Here is a 14,503-nt window from a genome sequence, read left to right on the forward strand (position 1 = left end):
TCATATTACATCATTCAAACAACAGGGAGGGTTTAATGTAAGTGTTCTTTTCAGTATGAGGGGCATTTACAGCCTCTGTTGGTGACACGTGATGACACAGGTGTAACATTGAATCTGTTCCTACCTGAATGTCCTTCATCCGTCTCATTGAGCTTCAGCAGCCTGCAATTGGCTCAATTTACAAAGTGGTTCTGAGGAGACAAGAAAGAGTTGTTAGAGTTGTTAAAGTTGTAAAGCGTAACAAAAAAAGGAAATTAAGAAAATATGAAAGTTAGAAGCACCCAATGAAGTACTGATTGAGTTTCTGGTACCGATCAATGATTCACTGAACTATGAAACTGAACTCAAATATACAGTTTTTTTTTACATTCCTTTCAAAGGTGACACAAGATGTCCTTTCGCCTGTTGTCAGATACACAGATGTGTTGCCATCTTTAATAGAAGCTTCGTCTCCCTCTGATATAGAGTTCTCAAAATGTACCTCAAATCACTTTTTCAGATTTGCTTGATTTGGCCAGGCATAAAAATAAATTGAATTCACTTCCAGTAATTATTTGTTTTCACTACAAATCACAAGACAAAAAAACACACTGATGCCTGGAAGTAATACGTCTGGGAAAAAAAGAAAAAAATGCTCATTAGCCCTGCATCACTCTAAATGTTAAACTCCCAAAAATTGCTTAACAATAATTTAACCTAAATACGGCTGATATTTTTCATCAACATTAATTGATGTATCGAAGAAGTATCGAAGAACGCCCTATCTGGTAATGTTAAAGAAAGTGAGAAAAAAATTCCTGGATCTGTCCCTTTATCCGGATCCGCACCAAAAGTTAATGGGGTCTATTCTGGGCCCCTGAGGCCCATCCTTCATTCAAGTCTGGTGGAAATCCGCTGAGCAGTTTTTGTGTAATCCTGCTGACAAACCAACCAACAAATGGACAAACAAACAAATGGACACAAGCAAAAACATAACCTTCTTGGTGGAGGTAAAGAACAATTTTTTTTTTTAGGAACGTCTGCCATTTAAACTTTCCAAAGTAAGCTGAGGGAATTCGATGGCTGTTTTTCACCAGTTTCTTAAGTTCCCTGCACCAAACTCTTACTTGATTAATTGAAAGATTAAGAAAATGATAATGAGCAACAGCTCTACATTTAAATAAATTGCTGTATCCTCTACCCAATATAATCAAAATAGGTGCAACATGAGAAAATTTAATAATTATTCTACCACTTTGATCTATGGTGGCTAAAAAACACAAACACCTTCAAAAATAAGACAAAACCTGAGTCAGAAATGACCATTAAGATTAAAAAATGTTGCCCCAGACTGAATCCAGTCATTAGCAGATGAGAGGGATACACATAATTCTGCCTACTCTATGAATTTGACACACAGAGTGTATCCAGCTTTTATAGCGTTACAAACTATTTCTTCATACAGGGGCTGATGATAGAAAAAAAATGAACATAACCAGGAACTTTAGCCTCAGCTACAACAAGCAAAATCATCCATGTCGGCCAGACAACTGTGAAAATGCAATTTATGTTGTTGTATATGTCAGAGAGTAATCCTGTGTGTTAGTTCTTGTGATTCTCTTGTTGCCATTCGAGCTGCTGTTCTCTCATAATGTCTGAGATCATTTTCTTTCAATTTCGTAACATCCCCACAACTTGACAGGCTGCAGACGGGTCAGAGGCTGCTCACTGACGCCACTGATGTTTCTCCAAACTGTTTCTCATGACAGAAACTCCATAAATCCTCTCTCTCTCTCTCTCTCTCTCTCTATGTGATCATGTAACTGCAAGGCCACTGTAAGAAGAGCGATGAAGAAATAAATAAGAGAATACGAAATAAATAGAAACGTAATGACCTCTGGAAAGCAAGTTATCCTCCTGTGTTTCATCCACATAGATGTTACATAGATGTGGGGTTTATTGCAGGATACAGTCACACTGCTATTGCATTTAAAGAGAATAAAACAGCTATCAGGCAGGGACGGAGCTGTTTGGACTCAACAGTGTAAAGTAAAAATATACCATTTTGTTGGCGATCACTTTGACCCAGCCCACTGCAACTTCCTCAAGGTACTGCCCAGTTCTTTCCTCGGCAGGCTTCACACCGGGGCCTGGAGTTAACAGACACAACAGTTTAATCCCCTCCTGCTCCTCGCCTAGAGGATCAAACCACAGAAGATTACAGCAGGAAAACAACACTATCTTTCTTCAGCAGTGAAGAAATGCCACACGTAGAACATACCCAGAGGGTCCACAAGCTGCTGCACCAGACCCATCTTCTTGGCTTTATCTGCCCTGATGTTCCTGCCTGTCAGCATCATGTCAGACGCTCCGGGGAGACCCACCTACACACACACACAAACACACACACGGGCATGAGACAAGCCGGTTGCTGATATTATGAGCAGATATCCCCCAAAGTGAGCCTCTTGACCTTAATATACTCCAGTGTAACTCAGTAGCCACCAGCGCAAGACTGTGACAGTGCTTTCAAGACATTAAGTGAGTAACTGATTAATATGAGTGTGTGTATGTATAGCGTTTGAGGCGGTCTCTGAGTGGTGCGGGCAGATAGGGATTTGGAGCCTTCTCAGTCTTCTCCAAAACCTTCTGACCTTCCCAGGAGAGACGGGTGACCTCCTCACTGCTCTTACAGGACTGGATCATCCTGAGAGTAAAGACATAAGGGGACAGACTTAACACTTTAAAGGGACCCAAAATCTAAAATACATGTTTTCCCTCTTACCTGTAGTGCTATTTGTCCATCTTAGTTTGTTTTGGTGTGAGTTGCTGAGTTTTGGAGAAGCCTCTCAAATATAATGGAACTAGATGGCTTGTGGTGCTCAAAACAAAATGCCAAAAAAATACATATTAGTTTCATGAAAGCATTGACCAATCCAAGTGACAATAAGAAACATGGCAACGGTGCTCCTATTTCTAGAATTCAGGTCATATAGCTTCAAGAAGGCAACAGCAGGGACTACAGCACGCGATGGAGGGATATTTTATGATGAACACGACAAAATGCGATTTGAGGCCAAGTCATACTAGTGTCACTGAAAACGAGATCTAATATCTTTTCTAGCTAACAATAATTCATGTCATCTTAAAAATACGTCAGCAACCATCCAACCATCCTCGTCCAAATCCTTTTAATGTTACCACAAAGATAAGGGGGAAGCAAAACAGGCAGATCTGACATTGGGCTAACTCCTCTAAATTGAATGCACTCTACCATGGTGACCTGGAAGAGGGCAGGCCGTACAAGATAATGAGCAATTAAAAAAAAACCCATAAGAATGAAAAGGGATCAAATTTTAAAGAAGTACAGATATAGGAGATAGTAAAACAGGGTATGATGATCCAGATCCGTCAAAAGTATAAATAACTGCCGGAAAAGCTTTACTTAGGGGGTCATAGGGCTAAGCTCCTAGGGGTCTTTGGTGATGGTGTTGATGTTCAGCTGATGGTGAGGCCTAATCCACTCTTTACATTGGACGAAATATCTTCGGTTTTGGGGACTCTTGCTGTGAAATGACTCGTGTGACTGTCTTCCGTTTGCTGGAAAGTTTGTCAAAATGCACCATTATTAATGTTTTACCTCTGGTTCAAACAACATACAAATGTAGGAGCGACCACACACATAAGTACTGTAAATCCTTGTTCAAGCTCTGCCCCGGCGACGGAGCAGCCAGGCTTGCTGGAGATGAAGACAGTACTTCACAGCTCCATTCGACCAGATCTCTCCCATCGCCCCCGTCAGCTCAGAATTCATCTGTGCCGTCGGTGTGTTCACCTGCAAACACACACACACAAACGCACACACACTGATTAGTCATGTCACATCTGTCAGCGAGAGACAGAGACAGGCAGTCAAGACTGTCACAAACATAATCTCTCTGTCTCTCTGACATGCATGTACTGTCTCACACACTCTTCCATAAACACACACCCACACACACACACCGTGGCTGTTGGATCATTGAGTCGCATAACTGCCACATCATCCTTGAGCTGGTAGCTGACGTGTGTTCGAGCTTGATGGAGAGAAGAGTACAAAAGATGAGAGGCCGTCAGGCAGAGGGCTACCAGTATTGTGTTATGATAATTTGTAGTAGCATTAGCATATATAGCACAAATATACATGAATGGTGTCCTTGCTCAAGGACACTTGGGTGTATAGGGAACTGTGAGGGCTAAAGAACCAGCCTGTCACCAACTGAATGAATTTTTTAATGTTTTTAAAGAGTAACTAAACCCCAAGATCATTGGCTGGTCTTCAAAGTCAGACAACACACTCCCTGATGGTGATCTACCAGTGATGATGATTTGTCAGTTGCTGTTTGTAAACACACAATATAGTCCCGTCCTCCCCGTCTCAACGAGCGGGACAGAGAGAGTGACCAACTGAGGTCAAGCAAGCTGGAGAGTGAATGAAGAGTGCTCTGAGTTTAAAATCTCTCATTCCACATCCTCCTTGTTCTGTTGTCCTGATATCAAATAAAAAAACAAACGGAGAGTAAACCGCAAAGGGGCAGTGTCGATCACACAGCGTTGGTTGTCAAAATGTTGTTGTCATGGAGACCAGTCGCATGTGCAGTTTTTTTCCCCTCAGAGCAAAAACCCTTCATCTCAGCGCTCCTGAGCGCACAGCCAGCGTTTTTTTACCCGAAAAAAACCTAATGTGGACATGGGCCCTTTGCTGTTTGCCTCTCTGCCAGTGTGTGTGTGTGTGTGTGTGTGTAGCTCCACCCTCGGTCAAACAGACACACAGAGCAGAGACTGAGTCTATACATTGTTTCTAAGAAAATCATTGAAGTTCTCCTTTTTAATTTATCAACAAACTATCAACCTGCAGTCTGTCAGTTCTCAAGGATACGCACAGTGTGTTTTGATGTGTCAAAGGTGTATGTAAACATAACTTTTGTGTGTTTGCATGAAAACTCTATCGGGGACCTTTAAATCAGATGTTTAGTGATACTGACGATGCAAATAAAGGTTCATTTGGGCTAACATCTGACTTGATTAACTTTTACAGGCTGGAAAGGACAGTAAACAATTAAAAAAATCTGGTCTTGAAACTTCCACATCTGAGGAAGACACACACATTATAACACATAGCTATACTTCTACTGAAATGGCCTGATATTTTGGTCAACCATCAGTCTGGCCCAAGTTAGTGAGAGTATATGAGATGGTGATATTGTCATCCAGCTGTTATTTACCTGTCAATGATGGAGATACGGAAAAGTGTATTCAACACACCGGTCATAGGTTCTATGCACAACACATGTCCTGACCGTTGGAGGCGCTAGAGCAGAGCCAACAGTGTAGTGTTGCAAATAGGATAAGGACCTCAAAACACACTGAAAGATTGCCGTAGCCTAAAATGTTATTGTACTCAAATAATTATCTTTCATTTGTAAAACATGAATATTTTATAACTTCGGTGTTACAAATCATCATCGTAATACCTCGTAGACATAAGCAGTGAAGTGACTTTTTTATTGGTCACCCGTGTGTTTTACTCAGGCATTATTTGAGACAGCTATAACGCTAACGGGTCCTTGAAAGCGTAGTCCAGCAGCGCTCCTGAGCCAGCCTGGCTGATCGTTTGACAGGGAAGCACTGTCGGCAAACATACAACACTAGAACAGGTAAGCTTCAACTTATCTATCACTTCGACTAATAAAATTAAAAAAGAGCAAAGATATGATACGAACTCTGCTAATGCGTATCTGCAACCCAAACACAGGGGATAAGAATTGACTCAGTGGAAACTTTAGCTAACAAGTAGCTAACTAGCTTTATTAGCTTGCATTGAGCTTTAGCGTCATCGTTTTGGCTTTTGTTACACTAGCTAATGTTTTTTTTTTTTCCAATTTGTGCAAACGTTATTTAAACCAAATACTAAGTTGTTCTGTAAACGGTTGTGATCCAGATTGAGTCCCGTGATTCTGTATTTCTGTCTCTGTCATTCTCCAGCTAGGAATCTAGGTGAAGGGTCACAGCCTGGATAAGGGGGGTGGGGTTGGGTGAATGTCAACGATATGTCACATTAGCACACATAATAAAAGACAGAATAGGATTTATTATAAATCTATTTATTATAGCCTAGAATTAAAACCCAATTGCGTTGTAATATGGGAAAATAGGGAACACATGAAAGCTAAATAAGGAATCATTAAATGTCTTAAGGTTTTTCAAGCTTATTGCAATTCCCCCATCCTGTATTCACAAGTAATTTATAGTCACACCACAACCTTATCAGCTCATAATTTGTATAGTCATATGTCCGAGTTACCTAGTCATGAACAGTCAAACAGACCATGGGACTCGGGGGTGACGGTTTTATGGGTCTAGTGTCTGATCCAGACATCCAGTCCCAGGTTGACCTTTTACCTACAGAGCCTGATCTGAGTATTACCACCAGGGCTATATAGTGTGGTTATGTCACTCTAAGGACGCACTCACACAGTAACAACGGTAATATAATAAATAAGCAACCAAAAGCAGGAAACTCAGGAATAAAATATCACAGAATAAAACTCACCAGTCAAGCCGAGCACAAGGTAGGCTCGTCTAAGGTGAGTTAAAACAGGAAGGCACAACAGCAGTAAAAAGAATAAAGTATAATATATTAGATTTAAAATAAAAGTAAAATAAAATATAAGTTTTAAAGGACAATTAAGTCATCATGGGTTATGTTGTGTCAAGGATTAAAATAAAAATTTCATCCTGAATTCAGACTAGGAGGTCCAAGACTTTGACAGATTCTCTGAGGAGGTCATGGAAAACCAGGAAACTTGTCACTGTACGGGAATTTGAGAGTATGTTTTCTTATTTCCCAGTTTATTAAGTTGCTGTCTAATACAACAGTGCTGCAATAAGAACTACCTTCCAAAAGGTTATAGTGTTCACATTTTGTTAAAGCTGTTTTAGAGACATGTTTATTCAGCTTTCTGGTCATTTTATACAGATAGGTGGTTCTGTTATTTAGTCTAATTTATATAAATGGGATGTTCTACATACGGTGTTCGCTGGTAGTTTGCAGTCCAGTTTAAGTTGAAATTTGATTATTTTCTGCCCCACTAAAAACAACACTGTTAAAACAGAAAGTAGTAAAACTTTTAAAACTTAAGAATGTTATGCCATGAACTTCTTCTTCCACCAGATCCCTGGTTATAACTTTGCAGTAACTAGAGCTGCAACAATTAGTCGATTTATCAATTACTTGATCCAAAGAAAGTTTATTGCTTACTATTTTGATATTAGATTAATCAATTTAGTCAACGTGCAAGCAAATATGTCAAACATTTGTTTGTTCCAGCTTCTTAAAAGTAAAGATCCGCCGGTTTTCTTTGTCATTCATGACAGTTAATGGGAAGTGTTTGGGTTTTGGACTGTTGGTTGGACAAAAGAGGCAATTTGAAGACGTCACTTTAGGATCTGGGAAATAGCGATGAACCTTTTTCACAATTTTTTCAAACTTTTTATAGATTGAACAATTAATTGTGAAAGCAATGGTCGGATTAATCGAAAAAAAAAACAATGTTAGTTGCAGTCCTGGAAGTAACAATTGCAGTTTCTTTCTCTGTAGGACATAATGGCTTCCATGTTGCTGAACACAATGCGGAGCTCCCCGGTCAGCCCTTCCTGGGCGATGCGGATCGGTAAGCTGCATACAGACTTTCTTGTCAGATATATGTCCAAGTAATGAGAAAAACATTCTGCCAAAACAGGAAAATACAGTCAATGCAAGAACAAATGCAAGATACAACACAGACAGCAAATAGATTTTTTATGTTACACATACAGTATATTAATTGTTATAAAGATGTTATCTTTGGCCACTGTCACTTCTCTTTATATAGCCTTTCCAATTGTTATATTATCGTCAATCTTTTGAGAAGTTTGTGCCAGCCACAGTTTGGTGAAGTATTTAAAATATGTTAATTGAGAATGATAAAGAATATTTTTGTCTTTGTTGCTCAGGTGCTCGCTCTCTCAGTACGACAGCCCAGCTTCAGGCTCAGGGTAAGTCATTACTCTGTGTAATCATTGATATTCACATAGAAATCCAGATTATAGTCTTGTGGAGATCACAGTGATTAAAATTCGAGCTGATTATTATAAGCCTCTATTTATTGATTTATTTATTTGCCTAGACAGAACCTCTGCAAAACTATCTTCCCTAGATGGAATCTAAGTGGTTGAAAATACATTAAATGCTACTGAGATGGTACTCAAACGCATTCTTCAGGTCAGCTCACAGTTATCAATATCTAATCTACCCGTTTCTGTCTATATCTGTCTGTCTATTCCTTCAGTTCAGACAAAGAGCAAAAAGACGCTGGCTCGGCCTGGTATGAAGAACATGGTTCTGGTTGAAGGAGTTCGAACCCCTTTCCTGTTGTCTGGAACAACGTACGTCTCAACTCTTTTCTTAACACAGATGTTTACGGTGCTTTAATAAGAACATCGCTCAAAAAACGTGAAGATGATCAGAAAAATGAATGATGAATACTTTTACATTTCAATACTGATTTATTTGTCAAGGAAAACCTGTGGAATGACTTTTACAGAGAGATGGTGTTTAGTGAAGGATAAAACTGTTCTGGTTTGTGTTTACAGATACGCTGACCTAATGCCCCATGACTTGGCCAGAGCAGCTCTGCAGTAAGTGTCTCCTGAGGTTGTGGTTTTTTTCTCCACCATCAACACCATTAACCAATTTAAAGGCTGCTGATATTGTATGTAGTTGTTCCAATGAATGCCTATTGAAACCACTGTTCTATTCAATACTTGCCACTAAGCCCCAGTGACATTAAAGAGGGTTTTCTTGATCCTGGCCATGTTCTATAATGTTCATTACAACAGAAGTCATTTCCCTTTTTATGAATAAAATCCAGTTAGATGTCTAGAGTTATATATACTACCACGATTCTATGAATTATGGGTGGCCTTCAGATGTACTAAACAGCTGAAAACTGCTGATGGTTTAGAGAGCAGGAGAGATAGAAGAACATTGCAGCAACAATCTGACAGAGCTGTGAGCGGGTTGGTGTTTTATCGAAAACAACAGCTACTTTTGTCAGGATGCTTTTTATCAGTCTCCATTCTGTTTTGTCACAAGATTATTTCTCAAATTCTTAGGATCTAAACGCATGGCAGAAAGATGTTTTTTGTTTTAGTGCTGATTTTAAAATGTTTGATCTGGGTTTCAATAGGGGTCTGCTGAATAAAACGGGTCTACCCAAAGACGCTGTAGACTACATCATCTATGGAACAGTCATTCAGGAGGTCAAAACCAGCAACGTAGCAAGAGAGGTATGATTGCACACACATACAGCACACCCATGTAATGGTTATAGAATCTTCGTGCCTTACAAATGTTTCATATACTCTCTTTAAAGCCCTGGTCCTAAGCGTTTGAACTGCATGCTCCATTTTTCAGGCAGCCCTGGGTGCAGGCTTCTCTGACAAGATCCCAGCTCACACCGTCACCATGGCCTGCATCTCCTCCAACCAGGCAATGACCTCAGGTATGTCAGGGAAAACTAACGCCACACCAAGCCTCCTCCGTCTGACATATCCATACTGTATATTTTGGGCTGGATGATAATTATCATCATTTGTGGACTATCAGAAGAAACTAAGCTATGTAGTCTTACATTGTAGCTGCAAACAACAATGAGATTATTTGGTGTTTCGTTTTTGTGCACGCCGAGAATTCATTTGAAGGACTTTGCCTTAGCTTAAGATGTCAGTATGAAACACCTAGATGTCTTATGACGATGAAGGGGAATAAAGAAGAGCGATCACAGCAGGAGACTGAGATCACGTGTGTCTTTATGTCACTAATATAAGGAAGAAAAAATACGAAGCAAAATAACAGGGGTGTAATTTTATTTCCTAATAAGTTTTTCTGGTTGTCTCCTTGTTTGCCTGACCGTTGTTCGTCTCTTCTTTCTCCCTCCTCCTCTCCAGCTGTTGGTCTGATTGCTGCAGGCCAGTGTGACGCTGTCGTGGCAGGAGGGGTGGAGTTCATGTCCGACGTTCCTATCCGTCACAGCCGTAAGATGAGGAAGACCATGCTGTCCCTCAACAAGGCAAAGACTCTTGGTGCGAAGCTCAGTCTGATCAGCAGCATCCGGATGGCACACCTTGCCCCAGAGGTATATATTCACATAAAATCTCCAAATGTTGCACCAGTTTGGGTTTGTTAAGTTCTTCTTTTGGACTCAGTACAGCGTTTCCTCCTATAACCCTTTATTATGTCTATGTTCAGCTTCCTGCCGTGGCTGAGTTCTCCACAGCTGAAACGATGGGTCACAGTGCAGATCGTCTGGCTGCTGCGTTCGGAGTCACTAGAGTGGAGCAGGACGAGTTTGCTCTACGATCACACACTCTGGCCAAAAAGGCCCAGGATGCCGGTCTGCTGCAGGATGTCATCTCCTTTAAAGTGCCAGGTAGACACAGCTTCCCTCTTTAAACTGAGACACATTTATACATTAAATAAATGGGTGTGTATTAATTGTTGTTGGTTACATTGTTGTAATTGTCCTGTTTGGAGCGTTCTTTGCATCCAATTATTTTATCCTGTGTTCATTTAAATCATCTATTGAGAGTGTTGATGGCTGTGTGTAGAGCTGAAGCAATTAATTGATTAGACGAGTGACACAAAATTAATCTGCCACCATTTTGAGAACCAATTAATCCTCAGAAGTCCTTTTTCCCGCAAAATATTGAATATTTACTGTTTCCAGGTTTTTAATGTGATGATTTCTGCTTCCTGTGTTTTATATCATTGTGAGCTGAATATATTTTTATATTTTTTTTTTTGTCTTCACCAGGTCGTGATATTGTTTCCAAGGACAACGGAATCCGCCCCTCCTCCATGGAGCAAATGGGCAAACTAAAGGCTGCCTTCATTAAACCTCACGGCACAGTCACCGCCGCCAACTCCTCCTTCCTGGTAAACACACACTCTCATCGGACCCTTCAGCACTTTCAGCCTTCCTTATTTCCTCCTCTCTGGTTCAAAAACACCTTCAGCATAGACATGAGCATCTGTTTCTGTGTGTAAAACAAACACACACAGCTACACACAAAACAAACTGCAAAAACAAAGCTGTAAATTACCTCAAGCAAAACACTGTTAACCAACTTATTTTTTTTTACCATCTTATTTGCACTTCATCATAAAATTTTCTGGTGACATTCTGGGTTTGCTTATGAAAGATTTTTTTTCTCCACTGATTCTTTGCCAACTGTGTAACCTGATTGCCTCACAAGAGGAAAAACTTGCCAGAACTCATAACCTGTCCTGACTATAAGTAACAGGGTTCGTACAAAGTCTTCAAAGTTTGGAAAATTTTGCATTTGAATCAGTCTTCAAGGTTAGGAATGTGCTTGAACTTGAATATACTCCTTGGAAAATGCTCAATTATTCAATATAATCTGGTGTTTCGTCTACACAATCACTCATCTAAACCAAAAGTCATTCAATATTTATATTCAAAGTTAATATGAACAGCTGGTAAATTAAACAAGGTTACATTTTACATTAAGTGCTGTGGGTATAAAGAAATCCTGTAATTTTCATTTAAGCTACCTTGAAAGTGCTTGATTTTTAGTCTCTTGTAAGCTGTATGAACCCTGAACTAAACTGCTCACTTGTGTTTCCTCAGACCGACGGTGCCTCTGCTGTGCTCATCATGTCTGAAGAGAAAGCCTTGGCTATGGGTTACAAGCCCAAAGCCTACCTCAGGTATCTGCACCTTCTCTGTTTGGTAGAGCAGCCGCAGTTTCACCAGGGATGCTATTTCAGTTGAGGTGCTGATCATATTGTTATTTCATCCTTGCAGAGACTTTGTCTACGTGTCTCAAGACCCCAAAGATCAGCTGCTTTTGGGGTGAGTCCCTCGGTATTAGATGATTGCCTGGTAGAAATGTCAACTGATTGTTGTTTTCCTTATTTAATTTTAAAGCTTATATATTGTTCATAAATGTTGTTGAGCTACAAAAGTAAGAAACGTTTGCAACATCTGTTTTGATCTGCTCTACATTTGTGACAGCAGGTAATAAGGCTGTACTAAATAGTTTGAAGCTTCAAAGCATGATTCATAATAAATGTTTTGCAACTTTTTTTTAGTTTTTGTATGTTTTAATCATTCTGTTTATAGCCCCTATTTCTGCACAGTTTCAGATAAAGATTATACTACACTGATGTTATTAGTGTTATAGATCCAGTGGTGGCTGCGTGGGATTGTTTTACGACTTTTCGATTTTCCACTGCAGTCACAAGGCTGCTTGCAGCAATGTAACAGAACCATAAGTTGCATTCATATAATCACAATAAATAAAAAAAACAAAAACAATTTAGGCTCTAACACTTTTAAAATTGTGAATTTAGTTTGAGGATTTTAAGTTTTTAAGGGGGTGATGACGTTTTTCAGTGCTCCTTTTGAATATCAGAATGTTTTTCTGTTTTCTGTTTTCTCTTCCAGGCCAACATACGGTACACCAAAGGTCCTGGAACGGGCCGGTTTGACCATGAATGACATTGACGTCTTCGAGTTCCACGAGGCATTCGCAGTAAGTTATCACAACACACTCGGTGGAAAAAAAATGTGTAGTGGTTGTTGAATGTGTACTCTGATCTATTAATAACCTGTCAATCTCCAAGATGTTTTAAGCTACAGATGAATCACTTAATTGATTTGAACTCTAAATTTCTGTCTGCAATGATCCAATTTTTGTTCTGTGTTATTCACGGACGTTGATGTTGTAGGAAGATCCGACCGGTCTTCTTCATATCCTGGACTTCTGAATCAGTAGAAATCAATGTGTTTTTCTGTCTGGTATCTATGGTAACTCTGTGGATGTATGTGTGTGTGTTTTCCAGGGCCAGATAATGGCAAATCTGAAGGCTATGGACTCTGATTGGTTCGGCCAGACGTACTTGGGCAGGAAATCGAAGGTAAATGTAACTGCTGGTCAGAATGGATCCATAGAGAACATGTGGATGCTTACAACATACTGAAATAGATAAACTTCGACTTGATTTCACGTGTAATAATATCACAATCCCTAGTTTAATACACATAATACTGTTTTTTCTTAGTTGCTCCTTAGTTTTATACCATAATAATGTTTAAAAAGTACAGAATAATATCAAGCAAACTCGTACTAATAAAATAATTTCATTAATTTACATCAAGGGATAATGCAAAGTAGCCTTTAGAGATTTCATGTTAATGGATGTTTCGGTGCATCTTTTCCATTTTACCTGCTTTCCAGTAACATGGAAGACTGTGAATATGGGTTGAAAAATGAAAAATGATTCACTGGAGCTTTAACTTTGGTACTCAGTGTCTGTTTAGATCTCCCACCTCTCTGAATGTTGAATTCTGATTTCACAGTCCTGACCAAATGTCTGTTGTGTGTGCAGGTGGGAGCTCCTCCCATGGAGAAGTTCAACCTGTGGGGAGGCTCTCTGTCTCTGGGTCACCCGTTCGGTGCCACAGGCTGCAGGCTGGTGACCACGGTGGCACACCGGCTGCAGAAGGAGGGAGGACAGTACGGATTGGTGGCGGCTTGTGCTGCTGGAGGACAGGTAATGTGCACGAGACGGCAGTCACACAAATTTCACAGTTTAAAGCGTCAAACGTTTTTGTATGTGTGTTCAGTGTTTTGTGGTACTTTTTTGTATCTGGTGACACAAGAGAAGTAATTTCTTTCAGATTACATATTTTTTTGACTACTCAGACTTGACAGCTCTTTTTATTTTTATTTAACTGTTTAAAAATGATCTTAACACCCTATTTTTTTTACTTGTGTTTTTGTTTTCTAGGGTCATGCCATGGTGATCGAAGCCTACCCCCAATAAATTAAAATGACATCTACAACCTGATCTTCAGATTCATCGTGACGGCTACACGCACGCTAACATCCACACAACAGACTGTACATACTAGCACCACTTTGCCTTGATCAGAGACGAGTCAGATACAGTATGTGAGTGTGTTTGAGGATTCTTGTGTAAATTCAGCTTTGCTTAGAGGCTGTTAAATTATAGCAGAGTGTCGTCGAGGAACGTTGCCTTGGATTTTGTGGACTTGTCAGTGAGTCGAATGTAACATAGCAAAGTTTAAGCACTCAGAGGAGCTGGAGTGATCCTAATGTTTATATATGCTGTAATATTTTTTTCTTACCAACTGTTGAGATTAAATAGTGTGATGATAACCACACTGACACTCATTTGTGGGTTTGCTATTCTTTTGTGACCCCCCTGGTTCATTTATATTCACTTGTCCCAGTAAGACGTGATGCTGAAGGCTGGTTTCAGACCAAATCCGGCGGTGCGGCGGAAACTCAGGTTTTCCCATTCTTTTTAATGAGGGTAGTCCATTCTGCCTGCGGCGGTGTTGGTCACGATCAGTGTGTATTCATGTGTATTCAATCAGTTTTGTGGTTCAAA

General features: G+C 39.9%; 1 protein-coding gene and 1 long non-coding RNA gene across 2 annotated transcripts; one reads left to right on the top strand and one right to left on the bottom strand.

Annotated features, from left to right (window-relative positions):
* Positions 1 to 84: 84 nt before the first annotated feature.
* On the bottom strand, positions 85 to 5,330 carry LOC311272133. Its single transcript, XR_014624529.1, has 6 exons — positions 5,244 to 5,330; positions 3,985 to 4,055; positions 2,765 to 3,814; positions 2,261 to 2,686; positions 2,041 to 2,129; positions 85 to 191 (listed from the first exon to the last, which is right to left on the bottom strand). It is a non-coding gene; the product is annotated as an uncharacterized lncRNA (long non-coding RNA).
* Positions 5,331 to 5,581: 251 nt separating this feature from the next.
* On the top strand, positions 5,582 to 14,283 carry hadhb (hydroxyacyl-CoA dehydrogenase trifunctional multienzyme complex subunit beta). Its single transcript, XM_084378195.1, has 16 exons — positions 5,582 to 5,675; positions 7,619 to 7,691; positions 8,014 to 8,055; positions 8,349 to 8,445; positions 8,653 to 8,697; positions 9,249 to 9,348; positions 9,476 to 9,563; positions 10,009 to 10,196; positions 10,310 to 10,490; positions 10,875 to 10,996; positions 11,712 to 11,791; positions 11,889 to 11,936; positions 12,531 to 12,618; positions 12,929 to 13,003; positions 13,475 to 13,639; positions 13,877 to 14,283. The coding sequence occupies exons 2-16, from the start codon at positions 7,625 to 7,627 to the stop codon at positions 13,910 to 13,912; spliced, it is 1,422 nt and encodes a 473-aa protein (XP_084234321.1). The 5' UTR covers positions 5,582 to 5,675; positions 7,619 to 7,624; the 3' UTR covers positions 13,913 to 14,283.
* Positions 14,284 to 14,503: the final 220 nt, after the last annotated feature.

The sequence above is a fragment of the Pagrus pagrus genome, assembly GCF_965226575.1.
Source record: "Pagrus pagrus genome assembly, chromosome: 16".
Classification (NCBI taxonomy): Eukaryota; Metazoa; Chordata; class Actinopteri; order Spariformes; family Sparidae; genus Pagrus; species Pagrus pagrus.

Coding starts and splice junctions, on each gene's coding strand:
- hadhb (XM_084378195.1), top strand. CDS start 7,625: ATGGCTTCCATGTTGCTGAACACAATGCGGAGCTCCCCGGTCAGCCCT. Junction 9,349..9,475: donor CCAGCAACGTAGCAAGAGAG/GTATGATTGCAC, acceptor TCCATTTTTCAG/GCAGCCCTGGGTGCAGGCTT. Junction 13,004..13,474: donor ACTTGGGCAGGAAATCGAAG/GTAAATGTAACT, acceptor TTGTGTGTGCAG/GTGGGAGCTCCTCCCATGGA.